This window comes from Mobula birostris, chromosome 5 (genome assembly GCF_030028105.1).
Source record: "Mobula birostris isolate sMobBir1 chromosome 5, sMobBir1.hap1, whole genome shotgun sequence".
NCBI lineage: Eukaryota > Metazoa > Chordata > Chondrichthyes > Myliobatiformes > Myliobatidae > Mobula > Mobula birostris.
The window spans coordinates 21467333-21494404 of record NC_092374.1 but is presented as its reverse complement, the minus strand read 5'-3'; the positions used below and the strand labels follow the sequence as shown (position 1 = coordinate 21494404).

Sequence of the window (27072 nt, the reverse complement as noted above, 5' to 3'; positions counted from 1 at the left end):
GGGCATTCTGGAAACAACAGGAGTTCTGCAGATGCTGGAAATTCAAGCAACACACATCAAAGTTGCTGGTGAACGCAGCAGGCCAGGCAGCATCTCTAGGAAGAGGTACAGTCGATGTTTCGGGCCGAGACCCTTCGTCAGGACTAACTGAAGGAAGAGTTAGTAAGAGATTTGAAAGTGGGAGGGGGAGGGGGAGATCCAAAATGATAGGAGAAGACAGGAGGGGGAGGGATGGAGCCAAGAGCTGGACAGATGATTGGCAAAAGGGATATGAGAGAATCATGGGACAGGAGGCCCAGGGAGAAGGAAAAGGGGGAGGGGGGGAAAACCTAGAGGATGGGCAAGGGGTATAGTCAGAGGGACAGAGGGAGAAAAAGGAGAGAGAGAGAAAGAATGTGTGTATAAAAATAAATAACAGATGGGGTACGAGGGGGAGGTGGGGCATTAGCGGAAGTTAGAGAAGTCGATGTTCATGCCATCAGGTTGGAGGGTACCCAGACGGAATATAAGGTGTTGTTCCTCCAACCTGAGTGTGGCTTCATCTTTACAGTAGAGGAGGCCGTGGATAGACACGTCAGAATGGGAATGGGATGTGGAATTAAAATGTGTGGCCACTGGGAGATCCTGCTTTCTCTGGCGGACAGAGCGTAGGTGTTCAGCAAAGCGGTCTCCCAGTCTGCGTTGGGTCTCGCCAATATATAGAAGACCACATCAGGAGCACTGGACGCAGTATATCACCCCAGCCGACTCACAGGTGAAGTGTCGCCTCATCTGGAAGGACTGTCTGGGGCCCTGAATGGTGGTAAGGGAGGAAGTGTAAGGGCATGTGTAGCACTTGTTCCGCTTACAAGGATAAGTGCCAGGAGGGAGATCAGTGGGGAGGGATGGGGGGGACGAATGGACAAGGGAGTCGCGTAGGGAGCGATCCCTGCCAAAAGCAGAGAGAGCTGGGGAGGGAAAGATGTGCTTAATGGTGGGATCCCGTTGGAGGTGGCGGAAGTTACGGAGAATAATATGTTGGACCTGGAGGCTGGTGGGGTGGTAGGTGAGGACCAGGGGAACCCTATTCCTAGTGGGGTGGCGGGAGGATGGAGTGAGAGTAGATGTACATGAAATGGGGGAGGTGCGTTTGAGAGCAGAGTTGATGGTGGAGGAAGAGAAGCCCCTTTCTTTAAAAAAGGAGGACACCTCCCTCGTCCTAGAATGAAAAGCCTCATCCTGAGAGCAGATGTGGCGGAGACGGAGGAATTGCGAGAAGGGGATGGCATTTTTGCAAGAGACAGGGTAAGAAGAGGAATAGTCCAGATAGCTGTAAGAGTCAGTAGGCTTATAGTAGACATCAGTGGATAAACTGTCTCCAGAGACAGAGACAGAAAGATCTAGAAAGGGGAGGGAGGTGTCGGAAATGGACCAGGTAAACTTGAGGGCAGAGTGAAAGTTGGAGGCAAAGTTAATAAAGTCAACGAGTTCTGCATGCGTGCAGGAAGCAGCGCCAATGCAGTCATCGATGTAGTGAATGAAAAGTGGGGGACAGATACCAGAATAGGCACGGAACATAGTTTGTTCCACAAAGCCAACAAAAAGGCAGGCATAGCTAGGACCCATGCAGGTGCCCATAGCTACACCTTTAGTTTGGAGGAAGTGGGAGGAGCCAAAGGAGAAATTATTAAGAGTAAGGACTAATTCCGCTAGACAGAGGAGAGTGGTGGTGGAGAGGAACTGATTAGGTCTGGAATCCAAAAAGAAGTGGAGAGCTTTGAGACCTTCCTGATGGGGAATGGAAGTATATAAGGACTGGACATCCATGGTGAAAATAAAGCGGTGGGGGCCAGGGAACTTAAAATCATCGAAAAGTTTAAGAGCGTGAAAAGTGTCACGAACATAGGTAGGAAGGGATTGAACAAGGGGGGATAAAACCATGTCGAGGTAAGCAGAAGTGAGTTCGGTGGGGCAGGAGCAAGCTGAGACAATAGGTCGGCCAGGACAGGCAGGTTTGTGGATCTTGGGTAGGAGGTAGAAACTGGAAGTGCGAGGTGTGGGAACTATAAGGTTGGTAGCAGTGGATGGGAGATCCCCTGAGTGGATAAAGTCGGCGATGGTATGGGAGACAACGGCCTGGTGCTCCTTAGTAGGTTCACGATCGAGGGGTAAATAAGAGGAGGTATCCACGAGTTGTCACTGTGCCTCGGCAAGGTAGAGGTCAGTACGCCAGACTACAACAGCGGCCCCCTTATCGGCGGGTTTAATAATAAGGTTAGGATTAGTGCGGAGGGAGTGGAGAGCAGAGCGTTCCAAAGGAGTGAGGTTGGAATGGGGACAAGGTGCGGTGAAGTCGAGACGGTTGATGTCCCATTGGCATTCTGGAGTTTGAAGTTCAATTCGAGGGCCGTTCCGTAAGGATTCTCTATCCGTCCTCCGATGGTATGTATGAATTTTCCCCAGGCACTCCAGTTTCCTCCAATAGTCCAAAGGCGTACCAGGTAGGTTAATTGTAAACTGTCCCGTGTGTAGGTTAGGGTTAACCGGTATTGTTAGGTAGCTGGGGTGGCATGGTTCAAAGGGCCAGAAGGATCTACTCCGCATTGTATCGCTGAAGAAATAAATGATGACACATCACAATGGCAGTGATGGTGGGGGAAGGCTACAGCAGTGAAGTGTCCCCAGTCGTCTTGCACTCCCTGCCACTAGACCTGACCCCGATCTGTCGAGAACTATGTGGTGGCTGCCCGTGCATCAGCCTCCCACATTAAACAAAGTCAAACACGGGTATTTTCCATTAAGGGAATCCACCCTAACACTCTGGTTATGTGGATCCCAGATCAGCCCCTGCAGCTGCCAGGGCCCAACAATAGACAGCCCCTTTGGAAATCGTCACACTTGACTCGAGTAATCCCACTACCAGTACCCGGTTGACAGAGAGAAGCTAAGTGCTGTTTTGCATATGGTTTCTGCTATCGCTGTATAACCTACAGATTTAAATAAATTAGATTAATTTTAAGCTTAATTTAAGGTAAGCTTTTTACATCTAAAATTGTCTGCCATAACACGCATGAGCTATAATTATTGTATGCATTGAAATGTGCATTACTTCATCAAAATAATGTAGTTTTGACACTTTAATAATTGTGCATTAAATGTTAAATAGAAAATTTAATGTAATTGGAAAATGTTAAATTTTTTTGGCAGAGTATTTAAGATCTAATATGCATTGTGTTTCATCCTTCATCTCAAGTAATGAAGCTATCGGCTACTTGTGACTGTGCTTCAAAGGCTGAAAATGGGTGATTTTTCTGCGACTGTGTTCGACCAGATTCAATGAGGCATTCACAAGCCCTTGGTATTTTGCAGAATGATCCCTGCTTCTCCAAGACTGATGTGCAGAAACGAGTATACATTGTGGTAGAATGTTGTGGAAGCAAAAGACCTCTGCACAACACAAGATGCACATCTATTATTAAGTTCACATGCCATTTTGTAAAGATTTTGTAAACATCATCACAGTGGCAATCGTTCGAGTGGCAGAACTGGAGTGGAAATTTTGAGCCTTTAGCTCTTCGAGGCTTCAGAGAAGGCAACAAGAAAAGCTGTATGTCGAGTCTTTCTCCCCCCTTCTTTTACCTTTGCTCAGTTTGAAAAGGAGAGATGCCCAGCAGGGTAGTGCAATGCTTTTCTTGCAGGATGTGGGAAGGCAGCGAGACCCTCAGTGTCCCTGATGACTATGAACAGCGAAAAGTACATCTAGCTTCAGCTTCTAGCAATCTGCGTTAGGGAGATGGAGCTGGAACTGGACGAACTCCAGATCATTCGGGAGCCTGAAGGCGTGATAAATAGGACATATAGAGAGGTAATTACACCCAGTGTGCAGGACACAGGAAACTGGGTGACAGTCAGGAAGGGGAGAGGTGTTACACAGCCAGTGCAGAGTACCCTGTGGCCACTTCCCTCCACAACAGGTATATCACATTGGATACTGTGGCGTTGGGGGGGGGCGGGGGGGGCAGTTGGTGAGCTAGCAGAGGAAAGTCACAGTATTCAGGACTCTGGCACTGAGTCCGACTCTGCAATTCAGAAGGGAAAGTGGCAGAAGAGGCAAACTGTTGAGATAGGGGATTCGTTAATGGAACAGAAAGGGCAAGAAAGCGATTCCCAGATAGTATATTGTCTCCCGGGTGTCAGGGTCTGGGTTACCTTGGATCAAGTCCTCAGCCTTCTCAAGTGGGAGGGTGAACAGCCCAAGGGCATGGTCCATGTAGGTACCAATGACATGGGTAGGACGGGTGACAAGGTTCTGCATAGGGAGTTCAGGGAGTTAGGTGCTAAGTTAAAGGACCGGACCTCTAGGGTTGTGATCTCAGGACTGCTACCTGTGCCATGTGCTAGTGAGGCAAGAAATAGGAAGATTATACGGTTTAACAAATGGCTAAGGAGTTAGTGTAGGAGGGAGGGCATAAGATTTTTGGATCATTGTGTTATCTTATAGGGAAGGTGGGACCTGTACAGAAGAGATGGTTTGCACCTGAACTGGAAGGAGACAAATATCTTATCGGGAAGGTTTGCTTGTACTGAACAGTGGGGTTTAAACTAGAGTTGCAGGGGGATGGGAACCAGAGTACAAGAGCAGTTATTGGAGAGGTTGTGGAGACAGATGTTGGTCAGGCCTCAGGCAAAGTCAAAAGTCAAAGGAATCAAAAGGTTGAACATGGTGCGATTCATGTCCTGAGCTGTGTATATTTCAATGCAGGAAGAATTGTGGGAAAGGAAGATGAGCTCAGGGCATGGATCAACACCTGGAGTGGTGATAGTATAGTCATTAGTGAGATTTGGCTGCAGGAGGAGCAGGACTGACAGCTCAATATTCCAGGGTTCTGTTGTTTTAGATAGGACAGAGAGGGAGGGATTAAAGGAGGAGAATTGTTGTTACTAGTCAGGGAAAATGTCACGGCAGTGCTCAGACCGGAGTACCCTTCTATTGAGGCGTTATGCATGGAACTGAGAAGTAAGAAAGGTATGACCACACTAATGTGGCTTTATTACAGACCACCGAACAGTCCAAAGGATTTAGGGGAAGAAATTTGTAGAGAGATTGCAGACTGTTGCAAGAAATATAAGGTTGTTATAGGAGGTGATTTTAACTTTCTATGTATTCAATGGGACTGCCATACTGTAAAAGGACTAGATGGGATGGAGTTTGTCAAATGTATTCAGGAAAGTTTCCTTATTTAGTACATAGAATTCCCAAAGGGAGAGTGTGCGATACTTGATCTGGAGATGAGTAGCAGATATAGGCAGATAGAAACAAATGAGTTGATTGTGGAATATAAGTGTAACGTGCTGTAATGGCTTCTCTGTAATGTTAGAACCGTAGAACCATAGAACCATAGAAACTACAGCACAGAAACAGGACTTTTGGCCCTTCTTGGCTGTGCTGAACCATTTCTGCCTAGTCCCACTGACCTGCACACGGACCATATCCCTCCATACACCTCCCATCCATGTATCTGTCCAATTTATTCTTAAATGTTAAAAAAGAACCCGCATTTACCACCTCATCTGGCAGCTCATTCCATACTCCCACCACTCTCTGTGTGAAGAAGCCCCCTCTAATGTTCCCATTAAACGTTTCCCCCTTCACCCTTAACCCATGTCCTCTGGTTTTTTTCTCCCCTTGCCTCAGTGGAAAAAGCCTGCTTGCATTCACTCTATCTATACCCATCATAATTTTATATACCACTATCAAATCTCCCCTCGTTCTTCTACGCTCCAGGGAATAAAGTCCTAACCTATTCAACCTTTCTCTGTAACTGAGTTTCTCAAGTCCTGGCAACATCCTTGTAAACCCTCTCTGCACTCTTTCAACCTTATTTATATCCTTCTTGTAACTTGGTGACCAAAATTGAACACAGTACTCCAGATTCGGCCTCACCAATGCCTTATACAACCTCATCATAACATTCCAGCTCTTATACTCAATACTTTGATTAATAAAGGCTAATGTACCAAAAGCTCTCTTTACGACCCTATCTACCTGTGATGCCACTTTTAGGGAATTTTGTATCTGTATTCCCAGATCCCTCTGTTCTACTGCACTCCTCAGTGCCTTACCATTAACCCTGTATGTTCTACCTTGGTTTGTCCTTCCAACGTGCAATACCTCACACTTGTCTGTATTAAACTCCATCTGCCATTTTTCAGCCCATTTTTCCAGCTGGTCCAAGTCCCTCTGCAGGCTCTGAAAACCTTCCTCACTGTCTACTACACCTCCAATCTTTGTAGCATCAGCAAATTTGCTGATCCAATTTACCACATTATCATCCAGATCATTGATATAGATGAGAAATAACAATGGACCCAGCACTGATCCCTGTGGCACACCACTAGTCACAGGCCTCCACTCAGAGAAGCAATTCTCTACTATCACTCTTTGGCTTCTTCCATGGAGCCAATGTCTAATCCAATTTACCACCTCTCCATGTATACCTAGAGAATGAATTTTCCTAACTAACCTCCCATGTGGGACCTTGTCAAAGGCCTTACTGAAGTCCATGTAGACAATATCCACTGCCTTCCCTTCACCCACTTTCCTGGTAACCTCCTCGAAAAACTCCAATAGATTGGTCAAACATGACCTAACACGCACAAAGCCATGTTGACTCTCCCTAATAAGTCCCTGTCTATCCAAATGCTCGTAGATTCTGTGTCTTAGTACTCCCTCCAATAACTTACCTACTACTGACGTTAAACTTACTGGCCTATAATTTCCCAGATTACTTTTCAATCCTTTTTTAAACAACGGAACAACATGTTTCACTGGTAAGGCTAATGAAATGGCTTCTCTGTAATGTTCACTGCTGAGGTAATGGTTTCTCTGTAGCAGCAATGTTTGGCTTATGGCTGGAGATAACAGGACTATGGTATGCATGTTAGCCAATCAGTATTTTATTGCCCTGTCTTGTGAATCTGGAAGCAGTTCTTTTGTGGGCTTTTGCCGGGAAGAGATGAGGAGAGAAGACGCAAATAGAGAGATCTGATTGATCGCTGGACAAGGTGGACTTGGAGCGAGAGTTCGAAGGGCAGCAACGATCAGAGGAGGTCGATGGTGAACGATCAGCTCTTCTGTGAGCTTCAACTTCGCGCAACAGACTGTTTAATAAGATTGGGCCCTTTTTTGTCCTTTTATTTCATTTCTTTACTAACCATATGGTCAAAGTAAGAATTATAAAGCTTAATCGTTTAATCGCATATTGTGTACTGTTTGTAATTTCAGGGTACTGATTTGCAACAGGGGACACATCGCGCAGCATCCACCCAAAACGAGATTTCTTTTAAGTTTGGCTGGGCCAGGGACTATCACCCACTATATTAAGTCGCTAGCCAAAGCGAGAGTTACATAAGAAATGTAAGGGAACATTTAAGAAAGAAATCAGGATTGCAAAAAGAAGGCATGAAGTTGTTCCAGCAGACAAGATGAAGGAACATCCTAAGGGCTTCTACAGATATGTTAAGAGAAAAACAATTGCAAGGGACAAAATTAGTCCTCTGGATGATCAGTATGGTAATCCACCTGTGGAGCCAAAAGAAATGGAGGAGATCTTTAGTAAGTATTTTGCATCTGTATTTACTCAGGAGATGGACACAGAGTCTATAGAAGTGAGGCAAAGCAGCATCAACTTCATGAACTCTGTACAGATTATGGAAATGGAGGTGTTTTCTGTCCTGAGGTAAATGAGAGTGAATAAATCCTCAGAGCCTGACATGGTTTTCCCTCACCCCCTGCACGAGGCAAGTGCAATACTTACCGGGGCGCTATGAGGGATATTTAAAATATCCTTAACGATAGGAGAGGTAATGTGGCTAACTAGGTCAACAAATTTGTGGATGACACCAAGATTGGGGGTGTAGTAGACTGTGAGGAAGGCTAACATGGCTTGCAGAGGGATCTGCATCAGCTGGGAAGAAGGGCTGGAAAATGGCAGATGGAATTCAATACAGACAAAAGTAAGGTGTTACACTTAGGTGGGACCAGCCAGTAGGTCTTACACATTGAATGATAGAACACTGTGGAGTGTGGTAGAGAAAAAAGGAACTGGGAATACAGGCCCATAATTCATTGAAAGTGATGTCACAGGTAGACAGGGCCACAAAGTAAGCTTCTGGCACATTGGCCTTCATAAATCCAAGTATTATGTACAGCTGATGGGATGTTAAGTGGAAGTAGTATAAGATGTTGATGAGGCCTAATTTGGAGTATTGTGTGCAGCTTTGGTCAGCTACCTACAGGAAAGATTTAAATAAGGTTGAAAGAGTACAGAGAAAATTTACAATGATGTTGCTGAGCCTGGAGGATCTGTGTTATAAGGAAAGGTTGAACAGATTAGGACTTCATTCCTTAGGATGTAGGAGATTGAGAGGATATGTGATAGAGGTACACAAAATTATGAGCGGTATAGATAGGGTAAATGCAAGTAGGCTTTCTCCACTGAAGTTAGGTGGGACTACAACTAGAAGCCTGGAGACTGGAGGCCCAGCGGTCTCTCCTGGGGTCAGAGGACTGCCCTCTGCGATGTGTGGGAGGGAGGAAAGGGTCTTGTTTTGCTGTTGTTGTTTCGTTACTTGTTGTGTTCTGTTTCATTGAGTCCTGTGTTGTCCTACTATGCATCGTGGACATGCTGTGTTGGTGCCAGAACGTTTGGTGATACCTGCGGGCCATCTCCAGCACACCCTTATGTATTGGTCATGAATGCAAACAGCCCATTTCACTGTGTGTTTTGATGTTTCAATGTACTTATGACAAATAAAGCTAATTTTCAATCTTTAATCTTAAAAAAGAGCGATCATCCCAGAAGTTGAAGGCCATGCTGGAAGCTGCTGACTGTTGGATCAGTCAATGCTTCTGTAATGCCCTGGTTCATATGGTTCATATTTTTTCTCTGTTGTGCTTTTCCGTCCTCTGTGTAAGCTGCTTGTTTGTATTACTGTTGAAGATAAGAGATAGGAGAAATGTGTGCCATCGAATTGGGGTGAACGGATTCAGGGGAGGTTTCGCTGGTGAGGGACACTAAGGTTGGGCTTGGGGCTTTTGACAGGGGAGAAGAGGTCGGAGGAGTCGACCCGGAGTGGTCAATGAAGTTTGGGGAGATCGAAGGTGTTGTATTCTTTACACGTACCGTAGGTTACTAAGAACAAACCGTATTCTGGAAGAATTAAAACTAGAACGTTTATTTACAACAGCAAACAGCAAGCATGCCTTTAACATACAGTTTCTAGATCAGTCTGTCATTTCTGCGCATGCCCCCGACTCCATCCAATCACGTTCTTACACGTGATATGTGATATCACCACAGGAGGATAGGTGAAGGCAAAACCGTGAGTTCCAACTTGTGCACATTAGACTTTCATTTACAATGGGCCCTTTTCTTTTTTTGCTTTTTCTTTACTAACACTTTAGTCAAATTAAGAATTATAAACCTAAATCTGTTAATTGTATGCAATGTACCGTCTGTTATTTTGTGGTACTTATTTGTAACAGGGTAACAAATCACGCAGCATCCACCCAAACAGGGGGATTTGGGGGGCCTGCACTTCAATCTCCCACGTTTGGCGGGGCCGGAGGCTGTCTTCCCTAGACTTACGCAGCCGAACTCAAAGTGTCACATATAATTAACACTAAAAATGTCAGCTGGTCCACAGTAAGGAAGCTGCACAGCAGAATGCATACATTTTTAGCAGTTCCAGTGGACACATAATCCAAGTGTCCGTATATATTCCTGGAGCAATTTCACTCTTCACCTGAGTTATAATAATCACATCAAGAATAGCTGTCATTTCAGCTGTCAAAACTTAAAGCTAAAACAACCACTCCCTAAACCTCTTTCCTTAAAGACACCTCCTTAACCCTATTCATCTGACCGTCCACATTACTATGATCAGGGAGGTGGTACAGGAGCCTGAAGACCCACACCCAAAGTCAGACATCCCATCTCTCCCGGAAGTTCCAGCAGTCTCCCGCATATTAACAGTGGCTCCCTAACCCCCGCAAATTATATACAATATCACAGAAATCAATTATTTGGGAGTGAGCGAGCAAGAGCAAGCAAGCGAGAGAGAAAGCAAGCAAGCGAGCGAGAAAGCAAGCAAGAGCACAAGGGAGTGAGAGGGAGCGTGCCATGGCAAAGTTTTCTAAAATAAAAGGAAATATAAAATGTACGTCACCCCAGACTACACTAAAGTGTACCCCTGCCTAATAGGGGTCAAAAATAATGACAGTGTTGCTCACTGCACTGTTTGCAACAGTGACTTTTCTATTGCCCATGGTGGGTTAAGACTGTAAAAGATGTGTTGAGGTGAGTTTAACAGGTGTCATTCGTTCATTAGCATAGCTAACATTATTTAAACTAGCTGGCTAGCTGCTAAGGAGCTACTCCATTGCAGACATCCCACCTCTCCCGGAAGTCTCCTGCAAATTGATGGTGCTACCTCTCTGAAATGAGTTTTTGCAGGGTGGGATGTCTGCGCAAAGTTTTTGGAACAGAGTCTTCCCCTCCGCCAGCAGAGTTTTGAAGCAGTCCATTCTTTGTCTTGTTACTTCTTGCTCATTATTTATTGCTATTTATTTATATTTGCATTTGCACAGTGAGTTGTTCATTAATCCTGTTTACAGTTACTGTTCCATAGATTTGTTGAGTATGCCCGCAGGAAAAAGAATCTCAAGGTTGTGCGTGGTGACATGTATGCATTCGAATAAAATTTTATTTTGAACTCATGAACACTGCCTTATTATTCCTCTTTTGCACTGTAACTTACAATATTTTTTAATGTCTTGCTCTGTACTGCTGCTGCAAAACAACAAATTTCATGACACATCAGCAATAATAAACCTGATTCTGAAGGTTTTGATCCTTTGTTTTGAAAGTTTCTTGTGTTGCTCATTATCAAATCAGTTCGTTGAAATAAATGCCTTGTGATGCTTGCTACCTTAAAGGCATCAAATAAATATCACACTATCAAGAGAAGACAGACCTTGGACTAGATTGTTTAGAACTGGCAACACTCCAGGAATTTAATAACAAGCATTGAGGGCAGTTTTGGGCCCCTTATCTTAGAAAGGATGTGCTGAAACTGGCGAGAGTTTAAAGGAAAATGATTCCAGGATTGAATAGTTTGTCATATGATGAGCATTTGATGGCTCTGGGCCTGTACTCATTAGAATTCAGAAGAATGAGGGGTGACCTTATTGAAACCTATCGAATGGTGAAAGGCCTTGATTGAGAGGATGTGGAGCTGATGTTTCCTATGGTGGGTCTAAGACCAGAGGACACAGCCTCAGAATAGAGGGGCATCCTTTTTTAATGCAGATGAGGAGGAATTTCTTTAACCAGAGAGCAGTGAGTGTGGAATTCTTTACCACAGGCAGCTGTGGAGACCAAATCCGCTCCTAATTAACGGTTCTCCTTTTCTATTCCAATTGTTTGCTTTGTCCACTAGCCAAAATCAAGAAATAAAATGTGCTCAATGCACTCAAAAATCAGCGCGATTTTTCGAGTCCTGTTCTTAAAGCTACCATCGCCACTTCCCGGAGATCGAAGCATCGAAAAGTGCATTGCAGTTGAAGCAAATTTACTGCACAGAAAGTGCTTAACCTTCAAATAAAGTAATATGAATTGAACGGAAAGGCCATGCTTTGATCCGGCGGAACTATTATAGTTACATAGGGCTGACAACTGACTAAAATTCAGCGCACAAGCGTTGCTACCACAGCGTCCTCCAGCAGCCACCGTACGTGGGTGAAGTAGGAAGTCTGCAGGAAGCTCTGAGAGCGCCGGAGATTTGAGTGACGGGCTGTCAGCTTCCGTTGCCATGGGGCTCCCGGGCTACGTTCCATTGTTGCTGGCGCTGAGCTCCTATGACTTAGGAGCGGTTGCTCAGGTGCCCCTGGTGCTCAATACGTGGGGCTTTGCAGACGCTGCGCAGCGGGGTGAGTGCTGTTTAAGTACTGTCAGCATGGAGGGCAAACAGTTACTTCCTATCTCTCAAACTTTGCAGACAGTGTGACTTGGCTTGACCACAGGCATTGCACGCTCATTCGTTATTTATTGCTCTTAATGTCGAGTCCCGATGCTGCTGTAGGAACTGTGGTCGGCTGTTAACTGCATTCTCCGCGTATAGGATGGAGTGGGCAAGATCGAGCGTTTAGTGCAGCTACTGCCTTCAAAATTGCGGACCCCACTGTGAAGTACAGTACAGTCAGATGGGGTGCTCCAGAATTCGGTGGAGTGATATGTTTCTCTGCCAGTGATATATTTGTAAGCCAGGATAGTAATTAAGCAGCGAACTTGCAAGTGGTGATGTTCCTCTTGTCCATGACTTTCACGGGACAAAAGGTACAGAATGGGCGTAGACATACGGCCCACTGGGTTCGTGCTAGCCCTTGATAATCTTTTTAAAAACTATTTTTTAAAAATTCTTCCCACATACTCAGTAATTTCCTCCAGGGCAGTTTAATGCTACCAACTGACATGTCTTTGGAATGCAGTAGGAAACTCCATGCAGTCACAGAGAGAATGAGCAAACTCCACACAGACGATTAGTCAGCACCAAGACGGGAAGATGTTCCTGCGGTGCTCTGAGATACGAAGTGTCTTCGCCAGTGAGCTGCCCTTCACCCCCTCCCCACACACCTCCAGACCCATCACCCTATTTCTGTCCCCTCCCGAACGCGCTCCATCTGCCCATCACCCCATAGGTCTCTCACAGGGCCCCTCCACCTACTGTCCCACCTCCCCAGTTGACTCCATGCTCCTCCTTCCCGTCCTTTCAGATTCCGTCACGTGCAGCCCTTTGTCACCTCCCCCTATCACATTCCAGCCTCTGCAGTTGCTTCTAATCCACACCTCCTCACTTACCAGCTCTTGCCCCAGCCCTTCCCTCTCTTAGACAAGCTATATCTTTAGGTCCAGGTGAAGGCTCCTGACCCACAGCTGGACCTGCTGAGTTCCTACAGCATCCATCAGGAAGGAGATACGGAAGCCTGAAGGCACACAGTCAGCGATGCAGGCACAGCTTCTTCCCCTCTGCCATATGGTTCGTAAATGGACATTGAACCTGTGAACACTACATCGCTTTTTAAAATATATTATTTCTGTTTTTTGACCACATTTAATCTATTTAGTATACATAAATATACTTACTGAAATTGTTTTACTTATTTTTCCCTTCTATATTATCGTGTATTGCATTGAACTGCTGCTGCTAAGTTAACAAATTTCATGACACATGCCAGTGATAATAAACCTGATTCTGATTCTTATTTCCTGCTTCAACTGCCTTGACATTAGGGCTAAAAATGTATCTACTCCAGGACTATCTCTTCAACTGTTGTATTATTCTCCTTTTAGCACTGGCCAGTGCAAACACCCTTATCAGCCAAGGACTTTAACTAAGCCTGACCTGCAGCACTGAGATGTGAAGGTTATGTGTCCTGATTTGTAAGTCAGCATAAAAGGTACAATATAATTGCAACATTGAAGGTGGTGTAGCGATGTGCTACACACAGCGCTAGAATAACCACACGGAGTCGGTGAGTTAGAGTTGCGATGAAAGAGATTTATTCAAACTTCGTGGCCCGCTTTAAAGCCTTCCCGTTCCCGCCCTCCCTGGGTGGGATTGCTGTGGGGAATGTATATTCCCAGACCCTTTCTGCGCGTGGGATTTTCCCCCCTGCTGGTGAAGATGGCCTGGCGCCCTTTTTGGGGCCGGCCCTCTGCCTGCGCGCGCTGTTGTGAGCCGGTTCGTGTGTGCCAGAAAGTGGGTCGCCACAGTGGTATTGATTACAGAGCAAACAAAACATCATCGAGCAACAAATACCGTTGCAATACTCCAATTCTTTTCAAAATAGCATTGTTAACATATTTAAAAACGCAAACACGAGGAAGTCTGCAGATACTGGAATTTCAAGCAACACACAGCAAAGTTGCAGGTGAACGCAGCAGGCCAGGCAGCATCTCTAGGAAGAGGTACAGTCGACGTTTCGGGGCCGAGACCCTTCATCAGGACTAACTGAAGGAAGAGCTAGTAAGAGATTTGAAAGTGAGAGGGGGAGGAGGAGATCCAAAATGATAGAAGACAGGAGAGGGAGGGATGGAGCCAAGAGCTGGACAGGTGATTGGCAAAAGGGATATGTGAGGATCATGGGACAGGAGGCCTACGGAGAAAGAAAGGGGCGGGGGGAAAGCCCAGAGGATGGGCAAGGGGTATAGTGAGAGGGACAGAGGGAGAAAAAGGAGAGAGAGAAGAAGAATGTGTGTATATAAATAAATAACGGCTGGGGTACGAGGGGGAGGTGGGGCATTAGCAGAAGTTCGAGTAGTCAATGTTCATGCCATCAGGCTGGAGGCTACCCAGACGGAATATAAGGTGTTGTTCCTCCAACCTGAGTGTGGCTTCATCTTTACAGTAGAGGAGGCCGTGGATAGACATATTAGAATGGGAATGGGACGTGGAATTAAAATGTGTGGCTACTGGGCGATCCTGCTTTCTCTGGCAGACAGAGTGTAGGTGTTCAGCGAAATGATCTCCCAGTCTGCGTCGGGTCTCGCCAATATATAGAAGGCCACGTCGGGAGCACCGGATGCAGTATATCATCCCAGCTGACTCACAGGTGAAGTGTCGCCTCACCTGGAAGGACTGTCTGGGGCCCCTGAGTGGTGGTAAGGGAGGAAGTGTAAAGGCATATGTAGCACTTGTTCCACTTACAAGGATAAGTGCCGGGAGGGAGATCGGTGGAGAGGGATTGGGGGGTACGAATGGACAAGGGAGTCATGTAGGGAGTGATCCCTGCGGAAAGCGTGGGGGGGGAGGGAAAGATGTGCTTAGTGGTGGGATCCCGTTGGAGGTGGCGGAAGTGACAGAATAATATGTTGGACCCGGAGGCTGGTGGGGTGGTAGGTGAGGACAAGGGGAACCCTATTCCTAGTGGGGTAGCGGGAGGATGGAGTGAGAGCAGATGTGCGTGAAATGGGAGAGATGTGTCTGAGAGCAGAGTTGATGGTGGAGGAAGGGAAGCCCCTTTCTTTAAAAAAGAACATCTCCCTCATCCTGGAATGAAAAGCCTCTTCCTGAGAGCAGATGCGGCAGAGACGGAGGAATTGCGAGAAGGGGATGGCATTTTTGCAAAAGACAGGGTGAGAAGAGGAATAGTCCAGATAGCTGTAAGAGTCAGTAGGCTTATAGTAGACATCAGTAGATAAGCTGTCTCCAGAGATAGAGACAGAAAAATCTAGAAAGGGGAGGGAGGTGTCGGAAATGGACCAGGTAAACTTGAGGGCAGGGTGAAAGTTGGAGGCAAAGTTAATAAAGTCAATGAGCTCAGCATGCGTGCAGGAAGCAGTGCCAATGCAGTCGTTGATGTAGCAAAGGAAAAGTGGGGGATAGATACCAGAATAGGTTTGGAACATAGATTGTTCCACAATGCCAACAGAAAGGCAGGCATAGCTAGGACCCATACGGGTGCCCATAGCTACACCTTTAGTTTGGAGGAAGTGGGAGGAGACAAAGGACAAATTATTAAGAGTAAGGACTAATTCTGCTAGACGGAGCTGGGTGGTGGTAGACAGAAACTGGTTAGGTCTAGAATCCAAAAAGAAGCGGAGAGCTTTGAGACCTTCCTGATGGGGGATGGAAGTATATAGGGACTGGATATCCATGGTGAAAATAAAGCGGTGGGGGCCAGGGAACTTAAAATCATCAAAAAGTTTAAGAGCGTGAGAAGTGTCACGAACATAGGTGGGAAGGGATTGAACAAGGGGGGATAAAACAGTGTCGAGGTATGCAGAAATGAGATTGGTGGGGCAGGAGCAAGCTGAGACAATAGGTCTACCAGGGCAGGCAGGTTTATGGATCTTGGGTGGGAGGTAGAAATGGGAAGTGCAGGGTGTGGGAAATATGAGGTTGGTAGCAGTGGATGGGAGATCCCCTGAGCCGATAAAGTCGGTGATGGTGTGGGAGACAATGGCTTGGTGCTCCTTAGTGGGGTCACGATCGAGGGGTAAATAAGAGGAGGTATCCGCGAGTCGTAGCTGTTCCTCGGCAAGTTAGAGGTCAGTACGCCAGACTACAACAGCACCCCCCCGTTGGCGGGTTTAATAGTAAGGTTAGGATTAGTGCGGGGGGAGTGGAGAGCACAGCGTTCGGAAGGAGTAAAGTTGGAATGGGAACAAGGTGCGGTGAAGTCGAGACGGTTGGTGTCCCGTCGGCAGTTAGCAATAAAGAGATCCAGAGCAGGCAGAAGACCAGAGCGGGGTGCTCATGAAGAGGAGGAGGGTTGAAGACAGAAGAAGGGATCATTGGTGGGAGTGGAAGAGTCCTTGCCAAAGAAGATGGCTCGAAGACAGAGCCGGCAGAAGAAGAGTTCCGTGTCATGGTGAACGCGGAACTCGCTGAGGTGTGGGTGAAGGGGGACAAAGGTGAGGCCCTTACTGAGGACAGAGCGTTCTGCCTCAGACAGTTGAAGGTCAGAGGGGATGGTAAAAACCTGGCATGGATGAGAGCTAGGATCAGAGGGGGCAGGGGGAGGCATCTCCCCCTCGTACCCTATCTGTTATTTATTTATATACACACATTCTTTTTCTTCCTTTGTCCCTCTCACTATACCCCTTGCCCATCCTCTGGGCTTTTCCCCCCCACTCCCCGTTTTCTTTCTCCCTAGACCTCCTGTCCCATGATCCTCTCGTATCCCCTTTTGCCAATCACCTGTCCAGCTCTTGACTCCATCCCTTCCCCTCCTGTCTTCTCCTATCATTTCAGATCTCCCCCTCCCCCTCCCACTTTCAAATCTCTTACTATCTCTTCTTTCATTTAGTCCTGACGAAGGGTCCCGGCCTGAAACGTCGACTGTACCTCTTCCAATAGAGCTGCCTGGCCTGCGGCGTTCACCAGCAACTTTGATGTGTGTTGCTTGTTAACATATTGTTCCCTAGGTCCAGATTTGATTTGTTGACCTGCAGTATATTGATGACAGGGAGCCAAGGTGAAAGAAAAGCCCTGCCTGTGCATACCAACTTGTGATCTGGGAATCTCCACCCGAAGGCATTCACATAGTTTATTATTTTGATCTTTTAAATTTAAATTCATCAACTTTTATTTGTGAGGCCTGCAGCAATGCAAGGAAATTATGCAGAGTGAAGACCAAAAATAAGAATGAGTGTGAATTGTGCTTAATAAAATGGAACTGCTTGACATTCAGATTTGCAAACTGGTAATGACCGATATGATGGACATGGTGCTACATCGGCTAAGAAAATCTTTATTGGTGCGCCAGGGAGGTTTTACATCTGCAACATTAGAATCAAAGTTAACTTTTTTTTCTCAAGTTCAACCCATTAAGGCGGGAGGAGAGAGCATCACACCGCGCGTGCGCAGCCTTCCGGTGAAAATTGATACCGTATCCATTAAATAGGGGCCGTGGACAATTCTGATTTGATGGAGTGGGACGTGAAAGTACAGAGGAACTTCTGGAGAAATTTCTGAAATGCTCGTTCGCTGCTGTTGTTACTGCATGGTGGGGAATCTTTCGGAGGGAAGGCCTCAAAATCCCCTGCGTTGCCTGCTGTTGGCGACCGAGATTGAGGTCGAATTGTTCGGACAGAGATGGCGCTCTGTACTCGGTGTCGGAGAGCTGATCAGATCTCGAAGTTTTCGGATGACTCAGAGTCGGACTGTGGTTGGCATGGCAGGGAGAGTCCTTCCTTCTCCCGTCTGCGTGAGATGTGGGACATTTGAGAGACTTCGAACTTTACTGTGCTCATGGACTTCTTCATCAAGTTATGGTATTGTTGCACTGTTGTAACTATCTGTTATAATTATATAGTTTTGTCAGGTTTTTCAGTCTTGGTCTGTCCTGTGTTTTGTGATATTTCACCAAAGGAAATATTGTATCATTTCTTAATGCATGCATTACTAAATGATAAAAGAGGACTGCGTGTCTTCATAATCTAATTTTGGTAGCTATTGACCATGTTTTTTTGCTGAATATTTTCTTCAAAAGTAGCTGTGGAAAATTGCTGATTGTCGTTCTGTTATATTTACCTTTATGAATGGGCTTGTCTTACCTCATACATCGCTCTCAGTTTTTCTGTATGAATGAAATGGCGCTGTTCTAATCTTCCCTGTCATTTATTGAGATACAGCTCAGAGTAGACCCTTCTAGCCCTTTGTGCCGTACCCGCAGTTTAACCCTCGCCTAATCATGGGACAATTTACAGAGACCAATTAACCTGTACGTCTTTGGCCTGTGGGAATCAGAATCAGGTTTATTATCACTGGCATGTGACGTGAAATTTGTTAACTTAGCAGCAGCAGTTCAATGCAATACATAGTACAGAAGAGAAAAAAATAAATAAAATAATAATAAATAAATCAATTACAGTATATGTATATTGAATAGATTAAATATGTGCAAAAAACAGAAATACTGTATATTAAAAAATGTGAGGTAGTGTCCAAGGGTTCAATGTCCATTTAGGAATCGGATGGCAGAGGGGAAGAAGCTGTTCCCGAATCACTGAGTGTGTGCCTTCAGGCTCCTCTACTCCTACCTGATGGTAACAGTGAGAAAAGGGCATGCCCTGGGTGCTGGAGGTCCTTAATAATGGAAGCTGCCTTTCTGAGATATCGCTCCTTGAAGATGTCATGGCTACTTTGTAGGCTAGTACACAAGATGGAGCTGACCAAATTTACAACCCTCTGCAGCTTCTTTCGGTCCTGTGCAGTAGCCCCTCCATACCAGACAGTGATGCAGCCTGTCAGAATGCTCTCCAGGGTACATCTATAGAAGTTTTTGAGTGTATTTGTTGACATGCCAAATCTCTTCAAATTTCGTCATCTTGTCTTCTTTATAAATACATCAATATGTTGAGACCAGGTTAGATCCTCAGAGATCTTGACACCCAGGAACTTGAAACTGCTCACTCTCTCCACTTCTGATCTCTCTATGAGGATTGGTATGTGTCCCTTCATCTTACACTTCCTGAAGTCCACAAGCTCTTTTGTCTTACTGATGTTGAGTGCTAGGTTTTTGCTGCGGCACTACTTGACTAGTTGGCATATTTTACTCCTGTATGCCCTCTCATCACCACCTGAGATTCTACCAACAATGATTGTATCGTCAGCAAATTCAGAGATGGTATTTGAGCAATGCCTAGCCACACAGTCATGTGCATATAGAGAGTAGAGCAGTGGACTAAGCACACACCCCTGAGGTGCGCCAGTGTTGATCATCAGCGAGGAGGATATTTTATCACCAATCCGCACAGATTGTGGTCTTCCGGTTAGGAAGTAGAGGATCCAATTGCAGAGGGAGGTACAGAGGCCCAGGCTCTACAACTTTTTAAATCAGGTTTGTGGGGATGATGGTATTAAATGCTGAGCTATAGTCGATGAGCAGCATCCTGACATAAGTGTTTGTGTTGTCCAGGTGGTCTAAAGCCGTATGGAGAGCCATTGAGATTGCACCCACTGTTGACCTATTGTGACGGTAGGCAAATTGAAATTAGTCTAGGGTCCTTGCTGAGGCAGGAGTTCAGTCTGGTCATGACCAACCTCTCAAAGTGTCTCATCACTGTAGATATGACTGCTACCAGGTGATAATCATTTAAGGCAGCTCATATTCTTCTTAGGCACAGATATAATTGTTGCCTTTTTAAAGCAAGTGGGAACTTCTTTCCGTAGCAGTGAGAGGTTGAAAATGTCCTTGAGTATTCCCGCTAGTTGGATGGCACAGGTTTTCAGAGCCTTACCACGTACTCCATCGGGACCTTCCGCCTTGTGAGGGTTCACCCTCTTTAAAGACAGTCTAACATCGGCCTCTGAGACAGAGATCACAGGGTCATCAGGTGCAGCAGGGATCTTCATAGCTGTAGTTGTGTTCTCCCTTTCAGAGCGGGCATAGAAGATGTTGAGTTCATCTGGTAATGAAGCATCGCTGCCATTCATGCTATTGGGTTTCGCTTTGTAGGAAGTAATATCTTGCAAACCCTGCCAGAGTTGCCGTGCATCCGATGTCACCCCCAACCTCATTTGAAATTGTCTCTTCGCTCTTGAAATAGCCCTCTGCAAATCATACCTGGTTTTCTGGTATAGGTCTGGGTCGCCACACTTGAATGCCACAGATCTAGCCTTCAGCAGACAATGTACCTCCTGGTTCATCCACGGCTTTTGGTTTGGGAATGTACAGTAAGTCTTTGTAGGCACACACTCATGCACACGGGTTTTAATGAAGTCGGTAACAACTGCAGCATACTCCTCCAGGTTCGAAGACGAATCCCCGATTACAGTCCAGTCCACCGACTCAAAGCAGTCCTGTAGGCGCTCCTGTGCTTCCTTTGTCCATACCTTCTTGGTCGTCGCTCCTGGTGCTGCAGTCTTCAGTCTCTGCCTATACTCAGGGAGTAGCAACCAAAGCACGTGGAGGAAACTCACACCATCACGGGGAGAACGTACAAACTGCTTACAGGCAGTGCCAGGAATTGAACCTGGGTTGCCTGTACTGTAGAGTGTCATGCTAACCACTATACTACCGTACCGCCCCTTATCATGTCCATCTCTAAACTGTGACAGACACGTTTACACGATGGCTTTATTTATTTGTTTACAAAATGAATTGTTGGACAATCGTAGCATTTATTGTTCACCTGATTGTCTCTGAATGATTATTAAGAGATAACTGCACTTGTCAGTTTGGAATTATACGCACATGGGACGAATGAGTAAGCAGATCTAATTTCCTAAAGAAGGTGTGTATCGTTTTAAAGTTATTCTGTTATTGTTCCTCGCCACGCCTTGTGGCGCATCGGGAGGCACTAAAGGTAATGTACTGTTACGGAGATGAGGCTGAGTACAGAGCTACGGTAGGAAACTTTGTCACATGGTGTGAGCAGAATTATCTGCAGCTTAATGTGAAAAAGGCTAAGGGGCTGGTGGTAGACCTGAGGAGAGCTAAGGTACTGGTGACCCCTGTTTCCATCCAGGGGATCAGTGTGGACATGGTGGAGAATTACAAATACCTGGGGATACGAATTGACAATAAACTGGACTGGTCAAAGAACACTGAGGCTGTCTACAAGAAGGGTCAGAGCCGACTCTATTTCCTGAGGAGACTGAGGTCCTTTAACATCTGCCGGACGATGCTGAGGATGTCCTACGAGTCTGTGGTGGCCAATGCTATCATGTTTGCTGTTGTGTGCTGGGGCAGCAGGCTGAGGGTAGCAGACACCAACAGAATCAACAAACTCATCCGTAAGGCCAGTGATGTTGTGGGGATGGAACTGGACTCTCTCACGGCGGTGTCTGAAAAGAGGATGCTGTCTAAGTTGCATGCCATCTTGGTCAATGTTTCCCATCCACTACAGAATGTACTGGGTGGGCACAGGAGTACATTCAGCCAGAGACTCATTCCACCGAGATGCAGCACAGAGCATCATAGGAAGTCATTCCTGCCTGTGGCCATCAAACTTTACAACTCCTCCCTTGGAGGGTCAGACACTCTGAGCCAATAGGCTGGTCCTGGACTTATTTCATAATTTACTGGTATAATTTACATACTAATATTCAACTATTTATGGTTCTATTACTATTTATTGTTTATGGTGCAACTGTAACAAAAACCAATTTCCCCCGGGATCAATAAAGTATGACTATGACTATGACATTATTAAAGCATATCTGATTTATTGAATTTAGTTTAAATATCACATTGTCTTGGCGGAATTCACATGTATGGTACTGTGCAAAAGTCTTAGGCATATATATCTAGCTAGAATGCCTACGACTTTTGCCCAGTAATGTAGTAATTTTATGTATTGCACTATACAGCTGCCACAAGAAAAATTCTTGGAGATATGTGAGTGATGATAAATCTGATTCTGATATGGGTCTCTATTGTGGACGGAGAGTGGGAAAGAGGGCAGGGAAAGGGGAATCATGGTTGGGGAGAGGGAAGGGAGTGGGAAGCAGTAAAGAGGCATTGAGAATGGAATTGAGGAACTAAATGAGCTTGCCTGGTGTTTCAGGGTTGAGTGTGCCTCCCCCGGGCACTCGTTCTCTGTCACCTGTCCCACACCCCTCCCGCGGCAGTTGGTCCACCCTCGCCATTCCCAACATCCTTTGCTCCCACCAGATTTACGGACTTGCTCTCTGCTCCACGTTGTCAAATATGGTACTGTGCAAAAGCCTCAGGCACCCTAGCTACATCTATGTGCCCAAGACATTTGCACAGTACTGCAGTTAGGGTAAGTGCAAGCAGGCTGTTCCCACTGAGGGTGGGTGAGACAAGAACTAGAGGTCGTGGGCTAACACTGAAAGGTGAAATGTTTTAGGAGAACATGAGGGGGAATGTCTTCACTCAGAGGGTCGTGAGAGTGTGGAACGAGCTGCCAATAAAAGTGGTGGGCTGTCATATTACTGTCATATCTGCTTCCACTACTTAATTCATTCTTGCCCAATATTCACTGGTTTGCATTTTCTTGATCGGTTAAACTCTACATGGCATGTGCTTGAAGTACGGGATTTAAGCCACTTCTATAAAATTGCCAAGACACAATGTCAAATGTGTAGTTGAGAATTTAGGAGCTTTACTTCATAAAAAATGCCTTTATTTATTTCTGCGATTAGCCAATTAAGTGATTGTGTCATGATCCAATTAGTGTTAAGGCATCATGTATATCAAGAACATGAGAAGGAAGTAAGAGCCTAATACCCGATGTATCAAGGCTTATCTCAATGTCCTTTCTCTGCACTGTTCCCGTATCCCTCATTTTCCTTAATATCCAGAAATCTGTAGCTCTCTGTTTTGTATGAACTTCCACAATGCTCAATAATAGAGGAAAAAAACTTCATCTCAATTCTAAGTGAGACATCCTTTATTCAGAGATTGGAATTTCTTGATTTGGACCCCTGAGCAAAGTGAAATATACTCCTTCCATCTTGCCCATTGAGCTCTGTGAGAACTTTGTACTTGTATGTCTTAGAGTAACACATACAAGATGTCGGAGGATTTCAGCAGGTCAGGAAACATCTATGGAGAGAAATAAGGAGTCAGAGTTTCGGGCTAGATCCTTTCATTAGGATTGGAAAGGAAGGGGGAAGAAACCAGAATAAGAAGGTTGTGGGAGGGGGGTGCTAGTACAAGGTAGCAGGTGAGAGGGAAGGTAGATGGGTGGGGGAGGGGAGATGAAGTGAGAAACTGGGAGGTGATAGGTGGAGAAGGTAAAGGGCTGAAGAAGAACACATTTGATAGGAGAGGAAAGTGGACCATGAGAGAAAGGGAAGGAAGAGGGGCACCAGTGTGGGAGTGATAGGCAGGTGAGTAGAAGTGGTAAGAGGGGAACCAGATTGGGGAATGGAAAAGGAAGTGGGGGGGGGAAGAAATTGCATGAAGTTGGAGAAACCTATGTTCAAGCAATTATATTTCGCATTTTTCTGAATACTGGAAAATATCAAAAGACAATCCTACCCTGATTAAAAGCAGACATGACCTCCTATCCTGACAAAACTGTGCAAGTTGGTTTTAATATTTTAATTTTTATTTCTTCACTTAATGAATTGTCAGAATAAGTTTATTTCTGTTCAAAATACTTGCACAACACAATTTTTTGTCAACCCGTGGAAAGACTTGGTCACAGCTCTTTACGTATTTGGGATTAATTTCTATGTGTTTTATGTTTAGCATGGAGTACTCTTGCCTCTGGGGGTTCAGCTCTGGATGCAGTGGAACAAGGGTGCAGGCAATGTGAAGTCGAGCAGTGCGATGGCACTGTGGGGTATGGAGGAAGCCCGGATGAACTTGGGGAGACAACACTGGATGCAATGATAATGAATGGGTAAGAATTATGCCTGATCACTGTAACATAATGGGAATCTACTGTATCTATTTAGAAATTAAATTTTAGTGCTGATATACATTGGTTTACCATGACCCACAATAACATGGAGGGTGACTAACATTCTGTACAGTACTATAGTGGTTAGCGTAACGCTTTACACAGAGACAGCTGTAAGATTGGGGTTCAGTTTCAGTTTCTATCTATAAGGAGTTAATACTCCCTCCCCGTGACTGTTTGGTTTCCTCCGGTTACTCCGGTTTCCTCCCCCATTCCAAAGATGTAAGGGTTAGGGTTAGTTGTGGGCATGCTTTATTGGCGCAGGAAGCGTGACAACACTTGCAGTCTGCCCTCAGCACATCCTCAGACTTGTGTTGGTCTTTGGAGTAAACAACACATTTCACTATATTTCAACGTACACGTGACAAATAAAGCTAATCGTAATCTTCCATTTCGTGTATTAAATGTAAAGCAAAACTTCAAAATTTTGCCATGTCATTTCAAAAAGCAAAATCTGCGGGTAGAGTTGTAGAGCTCTACAGCAGAGAAACAAACCCTTCGGCCTATCTAGTTTATGCCTACTTCTTCGACCTACACCCAGACCATAGCCCTCCATTCCTGTACCATTTACGTACCTATTCAAACTTCAAAGTTCAAAGTAAATTTATTATCAAAGTACATATTAATCACCTGAGATTCATTCTTTGCAGCATACTCAATAAATCCAATAACCATAATGGAATCAATGAAAGACTGCACCAACCAGAGCTTATCAATCAATATGAAAAAACAACAAACTGTGCAAATACAAAAGGAAAGAAATAATAATAATCATAATAAATAAATAAGCAATAAATATAGAGAAGATGAGATGAAGAGTCCTTGAAAATGAGTCTGTAGGTTGTGGGAACGTTTCAGTGATGGGGCAAGTGAAGTTAACCTCTGGTTCAACATCCTGGTGGTTGAGGGCTAACTTCCAGAGTTAGTGTGCCTGCTTCTGGCCTATTTCATCTAAACCCTTCCTAACTATGAATGTTTCAAAATGTCCTCAGAATGTTGTAATAGTCTTGTACCCACCTCTGTCACTTCCTCTGGCAGCTCATTCCATATACCTCTGACCCTCTCTGTATGAAAACTTGCTCCTCAGATCTCCTTTAAATCTTTCTCCTCTCAACTTAAACCTATGCCCTGTAGTTCTTGACTCCCCTGACCTGGGAAAAAAGACGATGACCATTCATCTTACCTATGCTTCTCATGATTTTACAAATTTCCATACGACCACTTCTTGGCCTGTCCATTTTCCCCTTATAACTTAGTTCCTCTATCCCAGCAACATCCTCGTGAATCTTTTCTGCATCCACTCTAGCTTAATCACATCCTTCATATGGTATGGTGATCAGAACTATGCACAATACTCCAGGTGCGGTCTCACCAATTTACTGAAACCACAGCAGATGCAAACATGAAAATCGAGATCTGGTAATCTGCTTGATAAGGAAATTCATCAGTGTGAGATAACTTATTTTAAAACTTTTGCCAGTAACACAATTGAGGTTGGTGCAGTCGGAGGCCTTCGGAGGATTAAGAGTGCGATCAGTGTTGCTCGGGCAGTGATGGAACACAGTACCCATACACTGTTGGTGGGGGAGTCAGGTAATCCTTTCTCATTCATCTTTGAAAAATAAATTATTTTGCATTGTTGTTGAACTTCCTGCTATGTTAGAATGCCCCAAGTCATACAACAATGTATAAAGGTAATGAAGTTCCTTGATGTAATGTAGTCATGATATCATGAACAAGAAGCATGCATATCAACATAAAATGTCTGAAGGTTCATGGTATTCAGAACAAAAATGTTGGATAACAATGGCTCAGGCAGCATCAGATTATGACTGATGAAGGGCCTTTGATATGAAGAATCATCTTTTTTTTAGAAACTGTACGGCACAGTACAGGTCTTTTGGCCCACAATTTTGTGCCAACCTATGTGAATCTATTCCATGGTCATCTTAACCCTTCTCTCCGACATGGTCCATAATCCTCCATTTTCTTTTGATCCATGTGCAATCTACAAGTCTCTTAAAAGTCCTATTGTATTAGCCAATATCACTAAAGCATCAACCTTTTCTTCCACAGAAACCACCTAACCTACAAAGTATTTCCAGTGTTTTCTGATTTTGATGCAAATTAGTGTGATGACATTAGGTGCCAGTTAGTCAAGTTCTTACAATTCCACATTGTCTTTGATTTTCAAAATAATAAGACCATAAGACATTGGAGCAGAGCTAAGCCATTCAGCCCACTGCGTTGCTCCGCCATTCCATCATTGCTGATCCCGGATCCCACTCAACCCCAAACACCTGCCTTTTTGCCATGTCCTTTGATGCCCTGACCAATTAGAAAACAATCAACTTCCGCCTTAAATATACCCACTGACTTGGCCTTCACCGCACTCTGGCAGAGCATTCCACAGATTCACTACTCTCTGACTAAAAAAAAATTCTCCTTACCTCTGTTGTAAAAGGTCGTCCCTCAACTTTGGGGCTGTCCCCTCTTAATCTGGATACCTCCATCACAGGAAACATCCTTTCCACATCCATCCTTTCTAGTCCTTTCTACATTCGGTAGGTTTCAATGAGATCCCACGGCATTCTTCTAAATTCCAGTGAGTACAGGCCCAAAGCTGCCAAACGTTCCTCATATGTTAACCACTTCATTCCCATATGTGAACCTCCCTCTGGACTCTTTACAATGACAACACATCCCTTCTGAGATATGGGGCCCAAAACTTTTGACAATACTCCCAGTGCACCCTGACTAGTGTCTTATGAAGGCTCAGCATTATTTCCTTGCTTTTATATTCTATTCCCCTTGAAATAAATGCCTATGTTGCATTTGCCTTCTTTACTACAATGATAACATATTGTGTGTGCTACAGAAAGGGCAGCCCATGGCATCAATTTTGATGTCCCATTGGAAAGACTGCATGACCAGCAGTGTAGCACTCCACCTGCACTGCAGTGGAGTGTCAACTTTGATAGTAGGTTTCAGTATTGTTCAACAGAGCTAAGGTGACCAAAAGACTTTTGCATGATTTTTGTTGTAATATTCACAATCAAAATAAATGCATAATTGGAAAGTGACTAGACTAAACTAACAGAATTATCTGCAGTTTATTTACTATTTTTAATTGGAGTAACTGAAC

The 27072-nt window shown here is 44.9% G+C and overlaps 1 protein-coding gene across 3 annotated transcripts in view; it reads left to right on the top strand.

Moving 5' to 3' along the window:
* Positions 1-11791: 11791 nt before the first annotated feature.
* LOC140197194 (N(4)-(beta-N-acetylglucosaminyl)-L-asparaginase-like) overlaps positions 11792-27072 on the top strand; it is a 38144-nt gene continuing 22863 nt past the window's right edge. For all 3 annotated transcript variants that reach the window (XR_011885876.1, XM_072257120.1, XM_072257119.1), the window contains exons 1-3: positions 11792-11971; positions 23714-23867; positions 25408-25520. Coding sequence is in view for 2 of the 3 variants with exons in the window: in XM_072257120.1 (XP_072113221.1) it covers positions 11854-11971; positions 23714-23867; positions 25408-25520 (385 nt within the window). In the remaining variant the exon portion in view is untranslated. The remainder of the gene's footprint in view (positions 11972-23713; positions 23868-25407; positions 25521-27072) is intronic.